Genomic DNA, 26,872 nt, shown 5'->3' on the forward strand with positions numbered 1-26,872 from the left:
GTGAAGAGGAAACGATGGCTAATGCTACGTCTGGTGGGAATGTGGAATACAAACAGGGCAACACTGGGCATTACTGAACAGGTCAGGCAGCATGTAGAGAGAACCAGATCTAATGTTTCAAGTTGGGTAACCTTGCCCCAGAGCTTTTGAGATCTGTTTGTTATCTATATTAGTGATTTGGATGAGAATGTGCAAGGCAGGATTAGTAAGTTTGCTGATGACACTAAAATAGATGGAATCATGGAGAGTGAGGAAGTTTATCGGAAATTGCAGCCAGACCTTGATCAGCTGGGGAAGTGGGCCGAGAAATGGCAAATGGAGTTTAATATCGATAAGTGTGAGGCCTTGTATTTTGGAAAGTCAAATCAAGGTAGGAGATTTCATGGTGAATGGGAGGGCCTTAAGGAGTGTAGGGGAACAGAGGGACCTTGGAGTTCAGGTGCAGGGTTCTCTGAAAGTGGAGTCCCAGGTAGACAGGGCAGGGAAGGAGACTTTAGACACACTGGCCTTCATCAGTCAGGGCACTGAGTATATAAGGTGGGACGTTTATGGTGCAGTTATACAGGACGTTGGTGAGGCCGCACTTGGAGTACTGTGTTCAGGTTTGGTCACCTTGCTATAGGAAGGATGTTATTAAACTGGACAGTGTGCAGGGGAGGGTTACAGGGATGTTGCCAGGTCTGAAGGGACTGAGTTCCAGGGAGAGGTTGGACAAGTGAGGACTCTTTTTTTTAGAGCGTAGGAGATTGAGGAGGGGATGTTATAGAGGTGTATAAGATCATGAGAGGCATGGATAGGGTGTACGCACTCAGTCTTTTTCCCAGGGTTGGGGAATCGAGGACTAGAGGGCATCAGTTTAAGGTGAGAGGGGAAAGAATAAAAGGGAACCTGAGGGGGCAACGTATTTACCCAGAGGGTGGTACGCAGATGGAATGAGCTGCCAGGGGAAGTGGTTGGGGCGGGTACATTAACAACATTTAAAAGGCATTTGGACAAATACATGGATAGGGAAGGATTAGGAGGATATGGGCCGAGTGCAGGGAAATGGGGTTAGCGTGGACAGACATTTTGGTCGGCATGGACCAGTGTGGGCCGAAGGGCCTGTCTCTGTGCTGTAGGACTCTATGATTCCAATAGAGGAGTTCAGAATCCTGAAATGATTCAAATTGTAATATAGAAACGTGCCGGGACTGGGAGGCTTGAGTTATAAGGAGAGGTTAGATAGGCTGGGACTTCTTTCACTGGAATATAGGAGGCAGGGGGGTGACCCTGTAGAAGTTTTAGGAAGTCATGGGAGGCACAGATAAGGTGAATAGCAAAAGTCCTTTTACTGAGGGTGGGGGAGTTCAAAACTAGGGGGCATATTTTTAAGAGGAGAGGAGAACGATCTGAAAGGGACCCGAGGGGCAATGTTTTCATAGAGTGGTTCCCAACTGGAAGGAGCTATCAGAGGAAGTGGTAGACACACGTACAGTTTCCAGCAACACATTTTCAGCTCTGACCTCCAGCATCTGCAGACCTCACTTTCTCCTTACATGATTAGGAAAGGTTTAGAAGGATGTGGGCCATACACAGTGAAGTGGGACTCGTTTAGTTTGGGCAACGTGTTTGGCATGGATGAGTTGGACCAAAAAGTCTGCTTCTGTGCTGTATGAATCTGTGACCCCAAGACTCTATAAAGGCCATTGGGCCCTTTGAGCCAGCCCTGGCATTCAATATGATCGTAACTAACTCAGTATCCTGTTCCTGCGCTTTCTCCCCTGTACCCCTTAGCCCATATAAATGTATCTACGTTAGAAAATATTCAATATTTTAACCTCAGCTGCTTTCCATTGGAAGAGAATTCCACAGGCTCACCTCTCTGGATGAAGGCATTTTCCCTCCTTTCAGTCTTTAAATGTAACAGCGTTACATTGCTGTCATTTCTAACTGCCCTTTCTCCTCCTGCTGACTGCAGGTAAATCTCACGTGGAGAATGGGGACGCAAACTACACCGCGGTGCCAGGGCCACCTTTCAAGGAGGTGTGGCAGGTTAACCTTCGACCCCGAGGCCTGGGCCACACGCGGAACATGAGCGGCATCTACCGGCTGTGCCTGACGGACAAGACGGTCAACCTGGTCAAGCTGAACTCTGAGGCCGCGGCCGTGGTGCTGCAGCTGATGAACATCCGTCGGTGCGGCCACTCCGAGAATTTTTTCTTCGTGGAGGTGGGCCGCTCAGCGGTGACCGGGCCCGGCGAGTTCTGGATGCAGGTGGACGACTCGGTGCTGGCCCAGAACATGCACGAAACCATCCTGGAGGCCATGAAGGCCATGAGTGAGGAGTTCCGGCTGCGCAGCAAGAGCCAGTCCTCGGGCACCAACCCCATCTCGGTCCCACCCCGCCGGCACCACCCGCCCCCCAGCCGGGTGGGCTTGGCCGCGAGGCGGGGGGCGCCCACCTCACCCGGGCAGGGTCCTGGCTCCACCCGGGCGCGGACCCCCGGCGACGGTGCTGCCTCCTCGTGCCCACCCTCGGCCGACGAGGCCCCCTGCAGCCCCCCGCCCAGCCAGGGAACGCCCGGGGCCCGCCCTCTGCCTCCCCCACCCCCGTCCCGCTCGACCCCTGACCTGGCCTCCAGTCCCCTCGGCCTCCCCCGCGGCGGCTTCTCCTCTTCCTCCTCGCTGCCCTCCTCCTCTTCTGACGGCGAGGGGTACGGGTCCAGCCCCAGCTCGCCAGGAGGAGGAAGGCCGCTTCATGACTACGTGGCCATGGGCGGCCTAGGGCAGCGCCAACCACAGTGCCAACTGCGGAGGAGGCCCAGCAGCCGAGGGGGGGAGGACGAGGAGGAGGAGGAGGCTGACAGGGGTTTGAGTATTCGGGCCTGGTCAGGCAGGCTTCGCCCCGAGCTCCTGGAAACAGGGCGCGGTCAGGGCACCGATCAGGGCTACGTGGCCATGCTGCCCAATGTGGCGGTGCCCAGCGACGATGACTACATGGCCATGACCCCCAAAGGCCCTTCGGCCCCTCACCGGGACGAGAGCCCAGCGGGGGGCTACGTGCTGATGTCACCCAGCGGGAGCTGCTCGCCTGACTGGGCCCGGCTCCCGGGGGGTGGCAGCACGGGAGGAGACTACATGAACATGTCACCGGCCAGCACCCCTCCGTCCTGCCACCAACGCTGCCCGGCCAGGCCTCACCAGGAGGGCTGTACCCCCCCAGACCCCCGATCCCCCCACTGCTACCACTCCCTGCCTCGCTCCTACAAGCAGCTGGACCCGGCTCTGTCTGCCTCCTCGGAGCGCCGCGCTCCCTCCTCCCCTTCCCCCCCCCTCGGGCCGTCTCATCCTCCCCTCCTCCTCCTCCTCCCCCTCAGCCCGCCCCGTCCCCTCCTCTGCCCCCACGGGCCGCCTCACCCCCTCCTCCTCCCCCTCAGGCTATCTTGCCCCCTGCTCCTCCTCCCCCTCAGCCCAGCTCGCCCCCTCCTCCTCCCCCTCAGCCCGCTTTGCCCCCTCTTCCACCCCCACAGGCCGCCTCACCCCCTCCTCCTCCCCCTCAGGCTACCTTGCCCCCTGCTCTTCCTCCCCCTCAGCCCGCCTCATCCCCTCCTCCACCCTCTCAGCCCACTTCGCCCCCTCCTCTTCCCCCTCAAGCTACCTTGCCCCCTCAGCCCGACTCACCCCCTCCTCCTCCTCCTCCCCCTCAGGCTACCTTGCCCCCTCTACCTCCCCCTCAGCCCGCCTCGCCCCCTCCTCCTCCTCCTCGACTGGCAGCAGTGAGAGCTTGATGGAGGCTGAAAGTGGGAAGCCCCTTGCCCACCGCCAGCCCGCGTCCCCCCTCGACCCGGTGAGAGCCAGCACCCTGCCCCGGCGGAGGGACAGCTCGCTGGCCGCTGAGTCCCAGAGCCTGGGGGAGTACGTCAGTATCGAGTTCCGAGACCCGCAGTCTGGCTCCCGCTCCCTGAGAGGACCCTGGGTAAGCCCCTCTGAGTATGTCAATGTTGGCTTTGGCCCCCGGGCCCATCCTCCTCCTCCTCCTCCTCCTCCCCTCGGCCCGGGGAGGGTGGGCAGCCCGGTTCCCGGTGACACAGCCTGCCCCCCGGTGGCGTCGTTGCCCGAGGGAGCCCGGGACTCTGCCAGGGGGTCAGATCGGGGGGTCCAGGGAATTTGCGCCGAGCTCCAGGGGCGCAGGCGTCATTGCTCTGAGACCTTCCCAAGCGCCCCTCGTGCACCTGGACCCTCGGAGGGCTGCTCCCACCACTCCGGGCGCCGCGGCTCGGCCTCCTCGGAGAGCACCGAAGCCGGGGATTCAGCTCCGCGCCCCGGGATGTCGCGCCACATGTCCGTCGGCTTCGAGAACGGCCTGAACTACATCGACCTGGACCTGGGGATGGACAGCACCTGCGCTGACACGCCCGCCTTACAGCCGAGACTTCACACGCCCACCGGCTCCTTGAACACCTACGCCAGCATCGATTTTCACAAATCTGGAGAACTGAGAAGCCATAAAAGTAACAAAAATGGTGAGTGTTCTCCGCGTTACCTGGTTTGTGCCAGTCAGTCTTGTCTGTTGTAGTTCCCAGTGAGGGCGAGTTCCTATGTAGATGTGTCAATGCTGTCATGTAATGGCATGCAATGTTCTTTTATTTAGGAGTCTGCACCCTTGTTTATTTTTTTTCCCTTGTTTTTACCCCCACACTAACTGCGGTAGTGCTTATTTTTTCCCCAGCCCCCATGGTGTGTGTGTGCAGGTGTGAGACACAGTGAGACACACAAGGTGCACGAATCTTTATTCAATTTCCACCACCAGGAAGATAGGAAAACACCCGAGTGGCCAGTGACAAGCAGTGTCCTTCACATCAAAGGGCAATGCTGTGTGATCAAACAGTGAAGGGGAGGGCAAGGATTAAATCAAAATAGAGTTGGAGGGGGAAATGATGCACTCCACTCCCTGCGGCGCCCACCTCTCCCTGAACAACTCCAGGGTTTTCGTGGACACCGCGTGCTCCTTCTCCAAGGACACCCGGGCTCTAACGTAACCGCGGAAGAGGGGCAGGCATTCGGCCCTCACGACCCCCTTCCCGGCCCGCTGCCTGGACCTGTTTATGGCCAGTTTGGCCAGGCCCAGGAGCAGATCCATGAGGAGGTCTTCAGACCTGCCCTCCCTCCTCCGTACCGGGTGCCTCCCAATCGTCTGAGCAAAGGGCCTCGCTGATGCGTACAGTTTGAACTCCTCATTTGGGATAGAAAGTAAAGTTGTTGAGCCAAGAATTCCAAACCTTACCAAGGGAAACAGCAGAGGTATAAACACTGAGTTGGCGCCGGTGGACTGAACAACCCTTTAAAAGTGCGATGTAGACGTGCCGGGGTTGGACGGCGGTGGCGAAAGTTTAAAGGTCACACACCGCCCGGTTAGATTCCCTACAACGTGGAAACAGGCCCTTCAGCCCAACAAGTCCCACAGACCCTCCGAAGAGTAACCCACCCAGATCCGTTTCTCTCTGACTAACGTACCTAACACTATGGACAATTTAGCATGGCCAATTCACCCTAACCTGCATATTATTGGACTGTGGGAGGAAACCGGAGGAAACCCACACAGACACGGGGAGAATGTGCACACTCCACACAGACAGTAGCCCGAGGCTGGAGTCGAACCTGGGACCCCGGCGCTGGGAGGCAGCAGTGCTCACCGCTGAGCCACCGTACCGCACCAGTTATCGGTGAAAGTGGGTACTGCAGATGCTGGAGATCAGAGTCGGGAGGGTGGCGCTGGAAAAGCACAGCAGGTCAGGCAGCATCTGAGAGGCAGGCGAATCAACGTTTCGGGCTGGAGCCCTTCATCAGGTGATGTCCACATTGATGCCCTGGGGCTGGAGTATTCTGGGGCGGAACAATGTGAACTTCACCAGTTTCCTCATTCCCCTCCCCCCACCTTACCCCAGCTCAGCCCCGCCCCATGACCTGTCACACCTGTCAATCTTCCTTCCCACCTATCCACTCCGCCCTCCTCTCTGACCTATCACCTTTACCCCCCACCTCCATCCACCTATTGCACTCTAAGTTACCCTCCCCCCTCAGCTTACTCCCCTCCCATTTATTTCTCCACCCCCGAGGCTCCCAGCCTCATTCCTGATGAAGGGCTTTTGCCCGAAACGTCGATTTTCTTGCACCTCGGATGCTGCCTGACCTGCTATACTTTTCCAGCACCACTTTAATCTTGGCCCCCAGGTTATAGTCCAGCAGGTTTATTTGAAAGTACAAGCGTTTGGAGCGCTGCTCCTTCATCAGGTAGCTCCAAACGCTTGTACTTTCAAATAAATGTGTTGGATTATAACCTGGTGATGTGTGATTTAAAAGCAGAATAGATAATATTTTAAGCATGTGCATCCGTTGCAATGGTTCTATGTTCCATCATGACACAACAGGAAATGTGGCCCACTCTGGCTAACGAAATATAATAGTAGATACAAAAGGTAGTGATATAATGTTGCCGTAAAATGTAGCATGCTTCATGATTGGGAGCAGCTTAGAATTCAGCAAAGGAGGGCTAGGAGGTTGATCAGTTTGTGAAAAATAGACTTGGAGCTGAAAATGTGTTGCTGGTTAAAGCACAGCAGGTTAGGCAGCATCCAAGGAACAGGAAATTCGACGTTTCGGGCACAAGCCCTTCATCAGGAATGACGGGCTTGTGCCCGAAATGTCGAATTCCCTGTTCCTTGGATGCTGCCTGACCTGCTGCGCTTTAACCGGCAACACATTTTCAGCTCTGATCTCCAGCATCTGTAGACCTCACTTTTTACTCGAAAAATAGACTTGGAGTCAACTTACAAGAAACATAAAAATAGACTGCAAGAGCTTCTGTTAAGTATATTAAAAGAAAATAAGCTTTGTGCAGACAAAAGAAAGGCTGAAACAACATAATTCATAAAGGAGAATTAGGAATTGGTAGATTAAATAAATGGTTCTGTATTTAGCACTGCTGCCTTCCAGCGCCAGGGAACCCGGGTTGGATTCCAGCCTCGGGCGACTGTCTGTGTGGAGTTTGCACATTCTCCCCTTGTCTGTGTGGGTTTCCTCCGGGTGCTCCAGTTTCCTCCCACAGTCCAAAACATGTGCGGGTCAGGGTGGACTGACCATGCTAAATTGCCCCATAGTGTTGGGTGCATTAGTCAGGGGTAATGTAGGGGGAATGGGTCTGGGTGGGTTACTCTTTGGAGGGTCGGTGTGGACTTGTTGGGCCGAAGGGCCTGTTTCCACACTGTAGGGAGCCTAATCTAACTACTTTGCCCTCTGTGAAGTCAGAACCGCAAGTAACCGCCCAGAAACGTATGGAGAAAGTGAGGGCTGCTGATGCCGGAGATCAGAGTCGGGAGTGTGGTGCTGGAAAAGCACAGCTCCTTGGATGCTGCCTGACCGGCTGTGCTTTTCCAGCCCCACATTCCCAGAAATGTTAGGAAAGCAAGGGCCTTTTGGAAGGAAGAATTGAAGGAATTTAGCATTAATGAAGAAAAATGCTGGAGGTGATGACGGGTCAGAACGTTAACGAATCCCCAGATAATCCGGATCCAAGGATTCTGAAAGAGCTGGCTGTGAAACATTGTGGAAGTGTTGGTTGTTGCCTTACAGTATTGTGTCAACTCTGCAATAGCCCCAACTTTGACCCTGCTATTTATTTAATAAAGGTGGAGTTGCAGACCAGGTAGCTTAATATCTGTCAGAGTAAAATGTTTGTATCTGTTGAAAATAATGTGATAATTAGATTAGATTACTTACAGTGTGGAAACAGGCCCTTCGGCCCAACAAGTCCACACCAACCCGCCACCCACCCATTCCCCTACACTTACCACTTTACCTAACACTATGGGGTAATTTAGTGTGGCCAATTCACCTAACCCGCACATCTTTGGACTGTGGGAGGAAACCGGAGCACCCGGAGGACATGGGGAGAATGTGCAAACTCCACACAGACAGTCACCTGAGGCGGGAATTGAACCCAGGTCTCTGGCGCTGTGAGGCAGCAGTGCTAACCACTGTGCCGCCCACCCACCGTGCTGCCCACATAATAGGACGCTGCGAATGAATTTATATATTTAAAGTCCATCTGGATGGACGGAAAGGAAATTTTGATTGACTAACCTACTACAGGTTTTGTTTTGAGTATTTATCCAGTAGAGTTGGGAGGGAAGAACCGGTGAATGTGAATTTTCAGAAAGCTTTTGATAAAGTCCCATATGAGAGGGTTTATTCAAAGTCCAAGCACATGTGACTGGAGGCAGGATCAGTCAGCTCGCAGAAAGCTGGGTCACTCAGTCAGAAAAAACATTGATGATGTCTAGAGGCTAAAGGTGTTACGTGGTACCAGGAGAGAAGGGACAGGGGAGTGTGGGATGGGGAGAGAGAATGGGGGGAGTGTGGGATGGGGAGAGGACAGGGAGGGGGGAGTGTGGGATGGGGAGAGAGAATGGGGGGAGTGTGGGATGGGGAGAGGACAGGGAGGGGGGAGTGTGGGATGGGGAGAGAGAATGGGGGGAGTGTGGGACGGGGAGAGAGAACAGGGGAGTGGTACTGGGATAGAGGATCAGTCATGATCCTGTCAAATAGTGGACTGAGCTCTGGACTGAATCTCCATTTCCTGTTGTCATTTTCAATATTTCTTTTGTTTGATTATGACCTTTTTGTGAAGTGCTTTGTGTTATCCCAGCTTCATGGGGGGATTCATATTGCCATGAGTTGTAGATGCTTTACTTAGATCTGATGATTGAGGAGCCCCTGACCAACCCCTATACTAGGAGTGTGTGTGTGTGTGTGTGTGTGTGTGTGTGTGTGTGTGTGTGTGTGTGTGTGTGTGTGTGTGTATAAAGGTGGGTTGAGAGAGTACATCAAGGTCCCTGGCACCCATGAATCCTGCGAGCTGGAGCAAGAGGGAAACCAGGCATGGTCTGTGAGGCAGTATTACTGCTGGAAGAGGATGGGTTAAATTCCCCTGTGCACGGCTGAGCTTCAGTTCCTGTGAGTCCTGCGCAGCTTTTTCTCTCTTGTCACATCGCAGAGAGAGAATAGCATGTTTTATGAAGTAGCTGTGAGTGCAAATGAGTGAAGCAGCGTTTAACGCAGCCCATGTCTATCAACTGCTCATCTCTCTCTCTCACCACAACGACAATGAGTGCGTCACGTTAGTCTCACTGAGTCACAGAGTCTGTGAGAAATTAAAGAGGTGCAGGGTAAATCAGTCAGTACTGGTGGGCTTGTCTGGGCACTGATTCTGCCTTTAGTACACGTGGCACAGCCTACACCAGGATCGTCAGCATCATTCAGTGAGTCACTGTCTCGTCACGAGCGATCAGAGACTCATGGATTCAAGCCTCAGTCAGCTCCAGACCAAAACCAAAGGTCCGAAAGGACATGCTGCATTGTCTGAGAATCCCTCTTAAACTGAGGAACTGCCTGCTCTCCCAGACTGTACCAAACACTGAGGGTTAACATCAGTGGAGACGCAGTCAGTGACACGGGTGAGGGAGCTAACAGTACAGATACAGTCAGTTACACAACAGCATGTTGAACTGTTTAGTGATTTTAAACTGTGCCTGTGTTGCCACAGTGCATGTGTTTTTTTGTCAAAGACAATTGAGCAATGGATGGGACAGGACTAAATCTCCTTTGCAAGTTATCTTGGCAGAACACTGAGCGAAAACTGGGATACACATTCTGCCCAATTCCCTGAATCATGTTCAATTCAGGGAGAGAGCTCTTTCCTGTTCCGTGACTGTGCGGGACTGACTTGTGGCTTTGGTGTCAGGTGGTATCTGAACAGAAGACCCCATCCCCGGCCCACCACTGCCAATACTCCACACAAAACTCTGCAGGAATACCTGACAAATGCAGACAACATGGGGCGGTACAGTGACTCAGTGGTTAGCACTGCTGCCTCACAGCGCCAGTGAACCCGGGTTCGATTCCAGCCTCGGGCGACTGTCTGTGTGGAGTTTGCACATTCTCCCTGTGTCTGCGTGGGTTTCCTCCGGGTGCTCCGGTTTCCTCCCACACTCCAAAGATGTGTAGGTTAGGGTGGATTGGCCATGGAAAATTACGCCATAGTGTTCAGGGATGGGTAGGTTAGGGTGGATTGGCCATGCTAAATTACCCCATAGTGTTCAGGGATGCGCAGGTTAGGGTGGATTGGCCATGCTAAGTTGTCCCATAGTGTTCAGGGATGTGCAAGTTAGTATGGATTGGCCATGGGAAATTGCGCCATAGTGTTAGTCAGGGGTAAATGTAGGGGAATGGGTCTGGGTGGGTTGCTCTTTGGAGGGTCAGTGTGGACTTGTTGGGCCGAAGGGCCTGTAGGGAGTCTAATCTAATCTAAACATCCTCGGCGATCTTCTAGATTCCACCTTGTTCTGGAGAGCTGGCTGACAATCCATGGGGTACCCTGGACCAGGGCTTACCCAGGCTTGGGGGGGTGTAAGGGATTTGAAATGAGTTTGTTGGGTTGGTTTGTGCTTTCCATTATCCAAACGGCACCCCCCAGCCCAGTGACTGTCAGCTTGGTTGGAGCTAGGCTGTGCAATGAGTAGCTGGTTAATGCTGTGTTTTGGGGGGGGCCTGTGGGAAACGATAAAGTCGCAGTCAGCTCTGTTCTGAGCATGTTCTTTGAACCTGAGACTGTGTACTCATTCACCCAAACACTGATGGCAATCGCAATCACGGGAGCAGCCAAACGCACATTGTACACAGATGCGATAAGAGCTATTGTGGTCTTGTCTTCAGGAACCGATTAGCCTGTGATTAGCCACACTATAATCAGCCAAGTATTAACACAAGTATTAACACAAGCTGATTACTCCTTTTAAAGGTACTCTGAGAGCCCGAGTTAAACCACGGGGTATGAGAGTTTGGAGGGACACCATTCGGGCCCTTGACTCTGTGCTGGCCCTGACAAAGCAGCATCACTTTGTTAGTCTCACTCCCGATTCGTCCCCATCTCTCCAGGTGGTGTTGGGATGTGGCGGTGTTAGGGTAAGGTCACGCAACTAGCAATCCTGAGGTTCCAGGTATTATTCCGGAGACTTAAATCCCATCTCAGCAGCTGGTAGGGTTGAAATTCAATTAGTATAACAGGAATTGAAGTTTGTCTCAGTGGTGGTGACCATGACAACTGTTGGTGATTGTCGGAAATATCCGTCTGGTTCTTCAGGGGAGGACCTGTGCTGTTGTTACCCAGGCTGGGCCTACTTGTGACTGGAGGTGGTTTCTCAGCTTCTCTCTGAACTAACCAAGTGTGAGCCCCTCGGTTCAAGGGCAATAAGGATGGTGTTAAAAAGAATTATGCCACATGAGTACCGAGGGACAGTCCACGCTGAGAGAGTGCCATGCTGTCAGGGGAGAGTCAGTGCCCAGGGAACGCCGCGCTGTCAGGGGTAGTCAGTGCCCAGGGAGCGCCGCACTGTCAGGGAGAGTCGGTGCCCAGGGAGCGCTGCGCTGTCAGGGAGAGTCAGTGCCCAGGGAGTGCCGTGCTGTCAGGGAGAGTCAGTGCCCAGGGAACGCCGCACTGTCAGGGGGAGTCAGCGCCCAGGGAGCTCTGCACTGACAGGGAGAGTCAGTGCCCAGGGAACGCCGCACTGTCAGGGGGAGTCAGCGCCCAGGGAGCTCTGCACTGTCAGGGAGAGTCAGTGCCCAGGGAGCGCCGCACTGTCAGGGAGAGTCGGTGCCCAGGGAGCACTGCGCTGTCAGGGAGAGTCAGTGCCCAGGGAGTGCCGTGCTGTCAGGGAGAGTCAGTGCCCAGGGAACGCCGCACTGTCAGGGGGAGTCAGCGCCCAGGGAGCTCTGCACTGACAGGGAGAGTCCGTGCCCAGGGAGCGTCGCGCTGTCTGGGAGAGTCAGCGCCCAAGGAGTGCCACGCTGTCGGGGGAAAGTCAGCGACCAGGGAGTGTCGCGCTGTCGCAGAGTCAGCGACCGGAAGCGTTGCGCTGTCGGGGGAGAGTAAGCACTCAGGGAGCGCTGCACTGACAGGGAGAGTCAGTGCCCAGGGAGCGTCGCACTGTCTGGGAGAGTCAGCGCCCAGGGAACGCCGTGCTGTCAGGGAGAGTCAGCACTCAGGGAACGCCGTGCTGTCAGGGAGAGTCAGCGCCCAGGGAACGCCGTGCTGTCAGGGAGAGTCAGCGCCCAGGGAACGCCGTGCTGTCAGGGAGAGTCAGCGCTCAGGGAACGCCGTGCTGTCAGGGAGAGTCAGCGCCCAGGGAACGCCGTGCTGTCAGGGGAGAGTCAGCGCCCAGGGAACACTGCGCTGTCGGCAGGGGGAGAGTCAGCGTCCAGGGAGTGTCTTCTGACAAGATTTAGTCATTCAGTGTTTCAGGGCGAGTTCTCCCTTATGCCCTAAGCACAATTCACATCTCATCAAATTTCCCTGGGGAGAGAGAGACTAAGTTCAGATTTTGGATGCTCAGTGCCTCTGTCAGGGCAAACGTACTTTTCCAGCGTTTTCTGGATTGATTTCAAAATAGTTCTGTCAATGTTTAGTTGTGACTAACTGGTGACTGCTCCGATCTCTTACAGCACAGCAGTTGTGTTACTGTGTAAACTGCAAGATCCAAGTCCAGGAGGTTAACCTCATACAGAGTTCAGGACTAACTCTTCCAATGGGGGCTGTTTGTGGTTCTCCTTTTCTGTTACCTTTGGAAAGGATTGTCCGTCACTAGGAGGGGGAGTGGGGGTGGTGTGGTGACCATTTGGGCCCATTGTCCTTTGGAATGTACTGTCTAACACAGTAATCCCACTGTCGGCCGTTACTCTGTGATCCTGCAAATAATCCCTCACCCTTCCCAAATTGTGGTATTTTCACAAGGATTACGCAAATGTCAAACTCCGATCAGCACGTGACCCGGTTGGGCAATCGGCTGATTGTGGTTGATAAATCAGTCACCATTTGGAAGGTTTCTCCTGCCCATCCCAGCCCGGTCTCATTCCATTCTTTACAGTTTGGAAAGAAGTGGAAAGGTCTGAAATACTACCCAAACACAACCATTCTCAGTGTTGGGAAGGTGCCAAGTGACATGCAGTGTGCTATTCTGCTCAAAAATGGCATTACCTCACTCTTTCTCACCATTATTCTCTCACTTTTACTCTGCTTTCTGCCCCATGCACATTCTCTCTCCCTCTCTCTCACACTTTTACTCTCTTTCCTTGTCTCCACTTCTCTCTGTCTCTCTCTCCATCTCTCTCTCTCGACTTCTCTCTCTCCCCCCTCCCCCCTCTGTCTGTCTGTCTGTCTGTCTGTCTGTCTCTCTCTCTCTCTCTCTCTCTCTCTCCCCTTCTCTCTCTCTCTTTCCTTCTCTCTCTTCCTCACCCGCACCCCATCCAACTTTTCCCTCTCTCTCTCTCTCTCTCCCTCTCTGTCTCCTTTTCTGTCTCCTTTTCTTCCTCCCTCTCTCTGAGAGAACTGGCACAGCGTTTCATGACAATGGTGGCAGCTGACTTGACTTTGTCCAGAATATTCTAGAGGGTCGAAGGTTGACAGAGGAGCCAGCTGACAATAACGCATGTCTTCAGCTGTTTTTTTTTGGTTTAAATCTGTTGCACTGCGTAACTAAATACTTTTTCCTGTACGCTGTTCATAGAAACAAAGTCAAAATTTCAGTCCGTGTGCACTAGACCATGATGTGCAGGAGCAGATGGAGGCCATTCAGCCCATTGAGTCTGCTCTGTCATTCAGTGAGATCATGGCTGACCTGATAACCCTCAACTTCATTTTCCTGCATTTTTCCCCAGAACCCTTGTTTTCCTTGACTGATTAAAACACTGTTTCAGCCTTGAGTTTACTGAATGAGTGCGGGTTCATAGCTCCTTGAAAGTGGAGTTGCAGATAGATAGGATAGTGAAGGCTGCGTTTGGTATGCTTTCCTTTATTGGTCAGAGTATTGAGTACAGGAGTTGGGAGGTCATGTAGCGGCTGTACAGGACATTGGTTAGGCCACTGTTGGAATATTGCGTGCAATTCTGGTCTCCTTCCTATCGGAAAGATGTTGTGAAACTTGAAAGGGTTCAGAAAAGATTTACAAGGATGTTGCCAGGGTTGGAGGGTTTGAGTGACAGGGAGAGGCTGAACAGGCTGGGGCTGTTTTCCCCGGAGTGTCGGAAGCTGAGGGGTGACCTTATAGAGGTTTATAAAATCATGAGGGGCTTGGATAGGATAAACAGACAAAGTCTTTTCCCTGGGGTGGGGGAGTCCAGAACTAGAGGGCATAGGTTTAGGGTGAGAGGGGAAAGATATCAAAGAGACCTAACGTTTTCACACAGAGGGTGGTACGTATCTGGAATGAGCTGCCAGAGGAAGTGGTGGAGGCTGGTACAATTGCAACATTTAAGAGGCATTTGGATGGGTATATGAATAGGAAGGGTTTGGAGGGATCTGGACCGGGCGCTGGCAGGTGGGACTAGATTGGTTTGGGATATTGGGTTGGCAAGGACGGGTTGGACAGAAGGGTCTGTTTCTGTGCTGTACATCTCTATGACCCAGCCTCTGTGTTAAAGAATTGTACTGATTCACTGCTCTCTGAGAGGGGTTCACCAGATCAAAGCTTGTGGGTTTGATCCTTCAGTAGAAAGTCCCTGCTCATAGCCCTCTGTGTGAGGCACGGTTGGCATGCTGTCATTCAGAGAAGACTTTGACCTGAGGTCCCTGCTTGGCTTCTCTGGTGGACATTAAAAGTGAAGGGGAAATCGCGATAAACTGAAGGGCAGGGATCCCAATGGTACCAATGTGTAACGTTGATACCAATTGGAGTTTCTGTCTTCTACTGGACGTAGGCGTGGTGGCCGTGTCTGTAATCCAGCTTTGCTGAAAACTATACTGTGTTTTAAAGGCATGCACACCGAAGCACTGTTTGTAAGTGTAACGGAAAGGTCTGTATTTTCCAATCTACAGTGACCTCAGCCAGTGCTGGAAAAGACCAAGAGAGACATGGGGAGTCTGTTCTGGGGAAAGGTCAGCGATCTCTCTTTGTGTGTTCTGCTTGGTGTGCCATGTCTGGGGGGGTGCGATGCTGCCCGCCATGTCGGCGCAGTCGAGCAGCTTTCCGGGTATTCCTGGCATGCGACGGATGCCGGGATATTCTCCGGGTATCTCTGTCGAGGAATGTGCTGAGTCTCCTTCTGTGAGACGCCTGGTGGAGCTCAGCGAACCACACTGCAGGGACGACGCGAGAGAGTGCCGAGGGAATTGCCAGAAATGTATGAGAAACTTGATGAGATTAGATTAGATTATTTACAGTGTGGAAACAGGCCCTTCGGCCCAACAAGTCCACACCGACCCGCCGAAGCGCAACCCACCCATACCCCTACATTTACCCCTTACCTAACACTACGGGCAATTTAGCATGGCCAATTCACCTGACCCGCACATCTTTGGACTGTGGGAGGAAACCGGAGCACCCGGAGGAAACCCACGCAGACACGGGGAGAACGTGCAAACTCCACACAGTCACCTGAGTTGGGAATTGAACCCGGGTCTCAGGCGCTGTGAGACAGCAGTGCTAACCACTGTGCCACCCACTTCTGAGGTGAAGATAGATGGAAGGGGTTAGGGCAGCTCTCCTTGGAGAGGAGATTTGATCAAGATGAGAGGGACCCGAATTGGAAACTGTGAGATGATTAGATTAGATTAGATCCCCTACAGGGTAGAAACAGGCCCTTCGGCCCAACAAGTCCACACCAACCCTCTGAAGAGAAACCCACCCAGACCCATTTCCCTCTCACTAAAGCACCTAACACTATGGGGCAATTTAGCACGGCCAATCCACCCTGACCTACACATCTTTGGACTGTGGGAGAAATGGGGGAGAATGTGCAAACTCCACACAGACAGTCGCCCGAGGCTGGAATCGAACCTGGGACCCTGTGAGGCAGCAGTGCTAACCACTAATGGTAACATCTGTGTGAGCGTCGCTAACCTTCTGTCTCCTCCAGAACAGGAGGCCCTGTGTCTGAATCCCACCCCATCTGGGTTTGTGCCTGTTCAGTGCTGCACCAAGGGAGAGCTGCTAACTTGCGTAGAATCAGAGAATCCCTGCTGTGTGGAAAGCAGGCCATTCGGCCCATCGAGCCCACAACAACCCTCCGAAGAGCTTCCTGCCTCAGACCCCACCCCACCCATCCCTGTAACCCCCGCATTTACCATGGCTAATCCACCTCGCCTGCCCACTGTGGGCAATTTAACACGGCCAATCCACCTAACCCGTACGTCTTCAGACTGTGGTGGGGGGAAACCCATGCAGAAACTCCACACAGACAGTCGCTGGAGGGTGGAATTGAGTCCAGGTCCCTGATGCTGTGCTGATCACTCAGCCCTTGTGTCTGACCTGAAACTGATGAACAGCATAGCAGGACTAAGCCAGCAGAGATGCTGTTTCCAGCTCATCACTGTTGGCATTCACTGAGGGGTAAGCGTCTGCACTATGATACTCCCTACTCATCCACAAAATACTGGACGAGTATGCTGGATAGAACCAGTATTTTGTGGATGAGTAGGGAGTATCGTAGTGCAGACACTTACCCCTCAGTGAACAGTGGTGAGCTGGAAACAGCATCTCTGATTGCTTTAGTCCTGCTTTGCTCTTCATGTCTGTGCCCAACTGGCTGTCACGTTTGTGAGATGAGAATGGTATTTACGTTATGAGAAAAGTGTTCCGTTGGCTGGAAAGCATCTTGGCTGCTCTGAGGATGTGAAAAGGGATTGGATTATTGAAAGTCTTTCTCCTTGCTGGCTGGCTTTGTTCAGGAAATCGAACGTCATGTACAGCCGTGATGAGTACTTTGGTGCTGAAGCAGGCAATGAGCAATTCTGAGGAGCCTTTGGTACTTCTTTGAAGTTCTGTCTCCCGCTGGGCATTAAATAAAGGCAGAGGGGGCCTGTTACCAGCAGCAGTGAGGGACTGTTCACTGAAGGAGCTTTCCATGTTTAGGAAGATTGACCATCCTCTTGTGGTCAGAGTCTGGCAGGAGACTGGACAGCACAGTCTGATTCTCTGAAATGAGATGCAGGGAGTTTACTGCTTGGGAATTGGAGTCCTTTGACATGAAGTTGGGTGCCTGCATCAAACGCTTCCAGCACAGTGACAGCACAGCATTAATGAAGCTCCCTCCTACCCTTTTAAACTCCTCCCAGCACTGTCCCCATCAAACGTTCATGGGACATAGACAGTACAGGGTTAAACACAGAGTAAAGCTCCCTCTACCCTTTTAAACTAGAAATAAAGCTCTGGGTGAAGACATTTTTTCCCCAGTCAGTCCTAAATGGACTACTCCATATCCTTAGTTAAAAATCACACAACACCAGGTTATAGCCCAACAGGTTTAATTGGAAGCACTAGCTTTCAGAGCGCTGCTCCTTCATCAGGTAATTGTGGAGGGCTCAATCCTAACACACAATTTATAGCAGAAATTTACAGTGTGATGTAACTGAAATTATACATTGAAAAATTGATTGTCTGTTAAGCTTTTCATCTTTTAGAATACCATGACAGTTTCACTACTTTCATGTGTAAATCATGGAACCTTTTTTTTAAAAAAGTTGCATTCTCAGGTTAGCTGTTAACAATGATGATAGCTAGACAATATGTTGAAGGTGTTAGCCCCCTGTGTTCTCTGTCTATGCCATGATGTTTAGATTGATTCTAATCTTAAAAAGTGAGATAATGGAGTTTTACATAAATTCACGCAGTTTTTGAGCAAAGTACAATGTAACCCTGCAAGTACAAACTCACCCCACATAATATGTGTGTGCATGTGGGTCTTTGTGTGTGTGTGTGTGTGTGTGTGTGTGTGTCTGTCTGTCTGTCTATCTATCTGTCTGGGTTGTGGGGTGTGTGTGTGTGTGTGTATAGAGTGTCTTAAGTCTGTGAGGGGGTGTGTGTGTGTGTGTGTGTGTGTGTGTAGTGTAGTGCAATAGTGGTCACCTGTAATGTGACATGAACCCAAGGTCCCGGTTGAGGCCCTCCCTATGGGTAACGAACTTAGCTATCAGCCTCTGCTCGGCCACTTTCCTCTGCTGCCTGTCCCGAAGTCCACCTTGGAGGATGGTCACCTGAAGGTCCGAGGTCAAATGTCCTGGACCACTGAAGTGTTCCCCAACTGGGAGGGAACCCTCCTATCTGTTGATTGTTGTGCGGTGCCCATTCATCTGTTGTCATAGCCTTTGCTCGGTTTCCCCAATGTACCATACCTCCGGGTATCCTTGCCTGCAACGTATAAGATAGACAACGTTGGCTGAGTCACATGAGTACCTGCCATGTACAAGGTGGGAGGTGGCCCCACGTGTAATGGTGGTATCTATGCCCACACTGACACGTCTTGCAGCACCCACCGTGACAGGGTTGTATCTTTAGACTGTTCTGGATTTTCTGGTCATCAGAAACATCCTTCCTGTGTTTATCCTGTCTACTCCTGTTTGAATTTTATCCATTTCTATGAGATTTCCCCCTCCTTCTTCCAAACACCAGTGAATATAGTCCCAACCAATCCAGTCTCCCTTCATAGGTCAGTCCTGCCATCCTAGGATCCCTACAGTGTGGAAACAGGCCCTTCGGCCCAACATGACCACACCCACTCTCCAAAGAGTAAACCACCAGAGACCCATTTCCCCCTAACCTACCCATCCCTGAACACGATGGGGTAATTTAGCATGGCCAATCCACCCTAACCTACACATCCCTGAACACTATGGGGCAATTTAGCATGGCCAATCCACCCTAACCTACACATCCCTGAACACTATGGGGTAATTTAGCATGGCCAATCCACCCCACCCTGCACATCCCTGAACACTATGGGGTAATTTAGCATGGCCAATCCACCCTAACCTACACATCCCTGAACACTATGGGGCAATTTAGCATGGCCAATCCACCCTAACCTACACATCCCTGAACACTATGGGGTAATTTAGCATGGCCAATCCACCCCACCCTGCACATCCCTGAACACTATGGGGTAATTTAGCATGGCCAATCCACCCTAACCTATACATCCCTGAACACTATGGGGTAATTTAGCATGGCCAATCCATCCTAACCTACACATCCCTGAACACTATGGGGCAATTTAGCATGGCCAATCCACCCTAACCTACACATCCCTGAACACTATGGGGTAATTTAGCATGGCCAATCCATCCTAACCTACACATCCCTGAACACTATGGGGTAATTTAGCATGGCCAATCCACCCTAACCTACACATCCCTGAACACTATGGGGTAATTTAGCATGGCCAATCCACCCTAACCTACACGTCCCTGAACACTATGGGGCAATTTAGCATGGCCAATCCACCCTAACCTACACATCCCTGAACACTATGGGGTAATTTAGCATGGCCAATCCACCCTAACTTACACATTCCTGAACACTATGGGGTAATTTAGCATGGCCAATCCACCCTAACCTACACATCCCTGAACACTATGGGGTAATTTAGCATGGCCAATCCACCCTAACCTACACGTCCCTGAACACTATGGGGCGATTTAGTACGGCCAATTCACCCTTTGGACTGTGGGAGCAAACCCACGCAGACACGGGGAGAATGTCCAAACTCCACACAGACAGTCGCCCAAGGCTGGAATCGAACCTGGATCTCTGACGCTGGAGGGCAGCAGTGCTGACCACTGAGGCACTGTGCTGTCCCTAACCAGTCTGATAAATCGTGTGTTGCATTTCTTCCAAAGCTAAAACATCTTTCCTCAGACAAGACCAAAACTCTGCACAATACCCGAGCTCTAGAATGAGGAGGCAGATAATCTAATGGCAAATGCAGTTGCCCCATAACAGCCATTTCCTACCAAAGCTACAGAACCCTGTGCTATCCGACTCAAAAACTCCACTCCAAGCCACGTGAGGCCAATTTCCTTTTGAGGAAGGGGGTGAACGAGGTGGGAATTCAGATTAGATTCCCTTCAGTGTGGAAACAAGTCCACACTGACCCTCTGAAGAGTAACCCACCCAGACCCATTTCCCTCTGACTAATGCACCTAACACTATGGACAATTTAGCACGGCCAAACCTACACATCTTTGGAGGTTGGGAGGAAACCCACGCAGACACGGGGAGAATGTGCAAACTGCACACAGACAGTTGCCTGAGGCTGGAATCGAACCCGCGTCCCTGGCGCCGTGAAGCAGCAGTGCTAACCACTCAGTCACAGAGGGAATTCCAAAGGCTTGATTCCAGAGATGGGACAATGGGAATTGCAGGATGTGAGAGGGGTGAGGGACAGATTTGAAGGAGGGTAGATATTGGTGCGAGTTGTTGGGGGCAGTTTGCGACACGGCCAGACATGTTCCTGTTTGTGGGAGTGAGGTAGGAGAGCCCCTCTTGTGTCTGTGATGGAGAATGTTCTGTGCTGATGGCCAGGATCATTGCTGCACGCAGGCATTTTCTGCTCAACTCACCCAAGCGGATCTCAACAGAGGTGTGGGGGGGGTGGGGGGCGGTGGGGAGGGGAGGCAGGTGTGAAGTTTCTCAATTTGCAGCTCATTAACACCTTTGGCTCCATCTGCTTCAGATGTGGGTTTATGATAATGGTGTGAAAGGCAGCAAATTCAGGTCAGGCTGAGTTAACCCTTTACAGGGTATTTGCTTCAGAGTAGCAGGAGCTGATGCTTAGGTGTACACACGTACGTGGGACTGCACAGTCCCCGACACTGAGTGAATGATTCCCTTGTACTCACACTGTGTGTGAGGGTGTATGTGTGTGTGTGAAGGAGGGTGAGTGTGAGGGTGTGTGTGTGTGGGTGAGGGTGAGGGTGTGAGTCTGTGGATGAGGGTGTGTGTGTGGGTGTGGGTGAGGGTGGGTGTGTATGTGTGAGGGTGGGTGTATGTGTGTGAAGGTGTGTATGTGTGTGTGTGAAGGTGACTGTGGGTGAGGGTGTGTGTGAGAGTGAGGTGTGTGAGGGTGAGTGTGTGTCTGTGAGGGTGTGTGAGGGTGTGTGTGTGTGAGAGTGGGTGTGTGTGGGTGTATATGAGGGTGGGTGTGTGTGTGCGTGAGAGTGAGTGTGTGTCTGTGTGGGGGTGAGGGTGAGTGCCTGTGGGTGAGGGTATGTGTGGGGGTGAGGGAGTGTGTGTGAGGGTGTGTGTGAGGGTGAGGGTGTGTGTGAGGGTGAGGGTGTCTGTGTGTGTGGGTGGGAGTGAGTGTCTGTGGGTGAGTGTGTGTTGAGGGTGTGTGTGTGTGAGGGTGAGGGTGTGTGTGTGAGGGTGAGGGTGTGTGTGATTACGTGTCTGTGTCTGTGGGTGAGGGTGAGAGTGTGTGTGTGTCTGTGGGTGAGGGTGAGTGTTTGTGTGTGTGTGTGTGTGTGTGTGTCTGAGGGTGAGCGAGTGTGTGTGTGTGTAATACCGGATTATCCGGCAAGATCGCAATGTCCCAATCCTTGGCGAAACGATGTAATCCGGAATTTGATTAACTGAATGGGATACTACCCCCATGTCCTTTGGGTGATTGAGGTTCCTCTGTACTGTCCTGAAGTTAACACTCAGACATGCACTCACGGTACAAAACAGGAGTGCATCATTCCCTTTTGAGCAAAATGTTGAACACATGTACCCAGTTGCTTTATAAATAGATTGGGAATAGATGGGGGATGGACTCAGTTCAGTTGAAAGTATCCTATCCAAGTTCTCAGCCAGGTGAACACTGATAAATTGGAGTTATCAGTGTATCCTGAGAAAGTGCTGGCTGCAGATGCTGCAGCTCAGAGTTTGAGAGGGTGGCGCTGGAAAAGCACAGCAGGTCAGGCAGCATCCGAGGAGCAGGAGAGTCGACGTTTCAGGCATAAGCCCTTCATCAGGAATCTGGTGAACTGTGCATCCCTGCTGATGTGGAAAGGTAGGTTAGTAGAGGTTTATTGATAGATTAAGTGAGGAGGCAAAATGTGGTAAATGGAGTGAAATGGGGGAGAATGCGAAGGTGTCCATTTTGAAAGGGGGAGTATAAGAAGAGTTTTATTTAAATAGAGCAAAACTGCAGAAAGTTGCGATGCAAAGGGACATGGGAGTCTTTACTCACAAAAAGAACAAAGCTAACACACACAGCGGCAGCACAGGTAGTCAGGAAGGAATCTTAGCCCTTCTTTCACGAGGTAGGAGTGTAAGAGTGGGGAGGTTTTACTGCAGCTGTACAAGGTGCTGGTGAGACACACATCTGGAATACTGGGAGCAGCTTTGACGGTTTTCCCTTTGAGGAAAGATTGAACACTGTTTGGGGAAAGCTGACTGGGATGACCCCTGGTCTGGAGGGATTGACTTATTGAGCAGAGGTTAAGCAGGTTGGGACTCGACCCACTGGAATTTAGACTGCGAGGTGTGCTCGTTGAAACATCGAGAATTCTTAAGGGGCTTGACAGGGTAAGTGCTGCGAGGCTGTTGGGGGAGTCCAGGTCGATGGGCACAGTCTCAGAGTAAAGAGGAACCAGCTAAAGACATAGATGAGGAATTTCTTCAGAGGGTTGAGGATCTCTGGAGCTCCTTGCCCCAAAGGACTATGGGGACAGAGTCCTTGAGTATTTTTAACCCAGGGATCAATAAATTCTAGGATTACAGGGAAAGGGCTGGAAAGTAGACACGAAGAATGTCAGATCGGCCATAATCTGATTGAGAGACAGAGCAGGCTCCAGGGGTTGAACACCCTACTCCTGTTCCCATTTTCTTCTGGTCTTATTGTCTACCTTTATATCCCCAACCAGCCCTTACACCCCTCCCTATCTCGATAACCCCCACCAGCCATGACACCCCGCCCTATCTCTGTAACCCCCTCCATACCCCTACATCCCCTCCCTATCTCTGTAACCCCCTCCAGCCCCTACATCCCCTCCCTATCTCTGTAACCCCCTCCAGCCCCTACACCCCTCCCTATCTCTGTAACCCCCTCCAGCCCCTACATCCCCTCCCTATCTCTGTAACCCCCTCCAGCCCCTACACCCCCTCCCTATCTCTGTAACCCCCTCCAGCCCCTACACCCCCTCCCTATCTCTGTAACCCCCTCCAGCCCCTACACCCCCTCCCTATCTCTGTAACCCCCTCCAGCCCCTACACCCCCTCCCTATCTCTGTAACCCCCTCCAGCCCCTACACCCCCTCCCTATCTCTGTACCCCCTCCTGTCTCTACAATCCTCCAAGATCTCTCCACTGCTTCAATTTGGGGGCGGCACGGTGGCACAGTGGTTAGCACTGCTGCCTCACAGCGCCTGTAGACCCGGGTTCAATTCCCGACTCAGGCGACTGACTGTGTGGAGTTTGCACGTTCTCCCCGTGTCTGCGTGGGTTTCCTCCGGGTGCTCCGGTTTCCTCCCACAGTCACAAAGATGTGCGGTTCAGGTGAATTGGCCATGCTAAATTGCCCGTAGTGTTAGGTAAGGGGTAAATGTAGGGGTATGGGTGGGTTGCGCTTCGGCGGGTCGGTGTGGACTTGTTGGGCCGAAGGGCCTGTTTCCACACTGTAAATCTAATCTAATCTAAAAAAAAATTCTTGCCTCTTGAGCTTATCCTGATTCCCATTCTGTCCTGAAACCCCACCCCCCCCCCCCCATATGTGTACTTGTGTCACTGTGTGTGTGTGTGTGTGTGTAGGGTGGGAATGGAAAATGTAAGCAGCCGTTTTATTATGTACATATAACCACCAAAGGTCTAAGTACAGAAGATTGATTCTCAACAATGTTTGTCAGTCCAAGTTCTCTAATCGATGAGTCATTCGGCAGATTTGTTTGTGTGCCTTGTTTTTGTGTTTGATTCGTAGAATCACCTGATGCTGGGGTTTTGGAGACGGAGGTCAGTGAGAGCTGATAGACAACTACTCAGTGTTCCCTGTTGCGCACACACTCGCACCCACACATGCACACACACACTCTCTCGCACACACGCGCACACACACACACACACACACACACACACACACACCCCATGGAGCCACTTAAAATTAAATCTTTTTCAAAGTTCTTGTTGAATCTGCTCCCACTGCCCTCTCAGGCACTTGGTTCCACATCACAACAACTCTAGCATTGAGATAAAAATGTCTCAGCTCCACTTCAACCTCCCTGACAAATCAGCAAAACTCTCTGTCCTTTTGTTCCCACCTTCTCATCCCAGTGGGAACGTTTTCTGGGCAGTGTCATTCTCTTCTTCGTCATTTACATAAATGATTTGGATGTGAGCATAAGAGGTACAGTTAGTAAGTTTGCAGATGACACCAAAATTGGAGGTGTAGTAGACAGCAAAGAGGGTTACCTCAGATTACAACAGGATCTGGACCAGTTGGGTCAATGGGCTGAGAAGTGGCAGATGGAGTTTAATTCAGATAAATGTGAGGTGCTGCATTTTGGGAAAGCAAATCTTAGCCGGACTTATACACTTAATGGTAAGGTCCTAGGGAGTGTTGCTGAATAAAGAGACCTTGGAGTGCAGGTTCATAGCTCCTTGAAAGTGGAGTCGCAGGTAGATAGGATAGTGAAGAAGGTGTTTGGTATGCTTTCCTTTATTGGTCAGAGTATTGAGTACAGGAGTTGGGAGGTCATGTTGCAGCTGTACAGGACATTGGTTAGGTCACTGTTGGAATATTGCGTGCAGTTCTGGTCTCCTTCCTGTCGGAAAGATGTTGTGAAATTTGAAAGGGTTCAGAAAAGATTTACAAGGATGTTGCCACGGTTGGAGAATTTGAGCTGTAGGGAGAGGCTGAACAGGCTGGGGCTGTTTTCCCTGGAGCTTCGGAGGCTGAGGGGTGACCTTATAGAGGTTTACAAAATCATGGGGGGCATGGATAGGATAAATAGACAAAGTCTTTTCCCTCGTGTGGGGGAGTCCAGAACTAGAGGGCATAGGTTTAGGGTGAGAGGGGAAAGATATAAAAGAGACCTAAAGGGCAACGTTTTCACTCAGAGGGTGGTACGTGTATGGAATGAGCTGCCAGAGGAAGTGGTGGAGGCTGGTACAATTGCAACATTTAAGAGGCATTTTGCTGGGTATATGAATAGGAAGGGTTTGGAGGGATATGGGCCGGGTGCTGGCAGGTGGGACTAGATTGGGTTGGGATATCTGGTCGGCATGGACAAGTTGGACCGAAGGTTCTGTTTCCGTGCTGTACATCTCTATGACTCTGAATGGCCCTGCACGGGTAAGAGGTGCAGTCGACATGAGGTCAGATCTAGTGAGGTTTACGTTCAGGACTGTAGTCCTGAAGAAGAACATGGACCGTGTGAGTCTGTGAATCCGTGAACAGCGCGGGAGCAAGACGCGCCCAGCTCCTCGACTGCTTTTCCCACTGTTCCAGAACCTGTGGCTTCTCCCTCTCTGTCGAGCGTTGAAGAAACCTCGGAATCGGGCATGTTGATGCCTTTTCCGCCTAAAGAAGTGAATAAATTTCTTACAAAGTGGTCCGGGTGTGAGAGACAAGCTAGTGCTACATCTGAGACTGAGTTGAAGCGATCTGACCCAGTGCTGAAACACCCCACGAGGATCTACAAAATAAAAACAAGGACCGGCCGATGTCCTCTGACCCGGAAGGGGAGGGAGGTCGTGACTGGAACTAGGTCAGACAGGTGAGCCTCCATAGAATAGGAGTTCCTTGCTTGGACTGGATTAACAGACCCAATCAGGGAGCCCTGGCTGACAGATAAGAACAGGTGTCCAGTCTGAGGAAGGGTCACTCAACCCTTCACTCTGATTTCTCTCCACATGTGCTGACAGACCTGCTGAGTTTTCCCAGCAGTTTTTTTATATATCCAGAGGTTTCTGCTCACTGAGAGCTGGCTCTGAGGATCAGTGTCAAGAGCTTCCCAAGTGTAAATAGACAGTGAATTGGTGACAGGATACGAGTCCCTGTGGAGTTCCTTTGAGGTGGATCGATTCTTGTTAGACAGTTATCGATGGGCAGTGTAGAACACACAAGAACGGTCACACATGATCTAATTGAATGGGAGAGCAAAGTCAAGGAGCTGGGTTTCTGCTCCAAACATATGCTCATCACCTTCCCAGATCTCTGCGTCCCTTAAACTCTGGCTTCAATTTAAATTGCTGCATCGTTGGCAGTCACGCCTTCAGTTCCAAATGCTCCTTTAAGACACTCCTTTTTTTAAAAAAGAAGGCAGCTGTATTATCTGTCCTGACATCGCCTCTGCTCTCCCTCACTCCCCATCCACCTCCTCCCTCTGTGTCAGATGTTTGATAACATTGCCTTGCAGTTCCTGTCGGACTTTTCACTTGTTTGAATGGAGCCGTGTAGGTGGCTGTGTGACGCTGGCATTTCAAACGGCCCGGGAACATGGGAAGTGGTTCACTTGCACAGACACAAATATGAGGAGACAAAATAAACTGAAGGGTACAACTTGTAAAGAAGGCACAGGAACAGAGTGCACCAACCATTGGAGGTGACAAGACAGTTTGAGAATATAATAAGAAAGTTTGCAGGTTTTATAAGCTCAGATTAGATTACATTCCTTACAGTGTGGAAACAGGCCCTTCGGCCCCACAAGTCCACACTGACCCGCCGAAGCGCAACCCACCGATACCTCTACATTTACCCCTTACCTAACACTACGGGCAATTTAGCACAGCCAATTTATCTGACCAGCACATCTTTAGACTGTGGGAGGAAACCGGAGCACACCCACGCAGACACGGGGAGAACGTGCAAACTCCACACAGTCAGTCGCCTGAGTCGGAAATTGAACCCAGGTCTCAGGCGCTGTGAGACAGCAGTGCTAACCACTGTGCCACCCACTAAATCAAGGGAAAGAGAACAAAGCAAAACAAAAGTGTGTTAAACCTTTATAAACCCCGCGTTGAGCACTGCTTTCAGTTTATTTTAGATTACTTACAGTGTGGAAACAGGCCCTTCGGCCCAACAAGTCCACACCGAC

General features: G+C 51.7%; 1 protein-coding gene across 1 annotated transcript in view; it reads left to right on the plus strand.

Moving 5' to 3' along the window:
* Positions 1–15,135, plus strand: part of LOC132835327 (insulin receptor substrate 1-B-like) — a 66,027-nt gene extending 50,892 nt beyond the window's left edge. The window contains exons 2-4 of the mRNA XM_060854773.1: positions 1,958–3,601; positions 3,687–4,502; positions 14,903–15,135. Coding sequence (XP_060710756.1) covers positions 1,958–3,601; positions 3,687–4,502; positions 14,903–15,135 — 2,693 coding nt within the window. The remainder of the gene's footprint in view (positions 1–1,957; positions 3,602–3,686; positions 4,503–14,902) is intronic.
* Positions 15,136–26,872: the final 11,737 nt, after the last annotated feature.

Source organism: Hemiscyllium ocellatum, chromosome 44 (genome assembly GCF_020745735.1).
Source record: "Hemiscyllium ocellatum isolate sHemOce1 chromosome 44, sHemOce1.pat.X.cur, whole genome shotgun sequence".
Lineage (NCBI taxonomy): Eukaryota > Metazoa > Chordata > Chondrichthyes > Orectolobiformes > Hemiscylliidae > Hemiscyllium > Hemiscyllium ocellatum.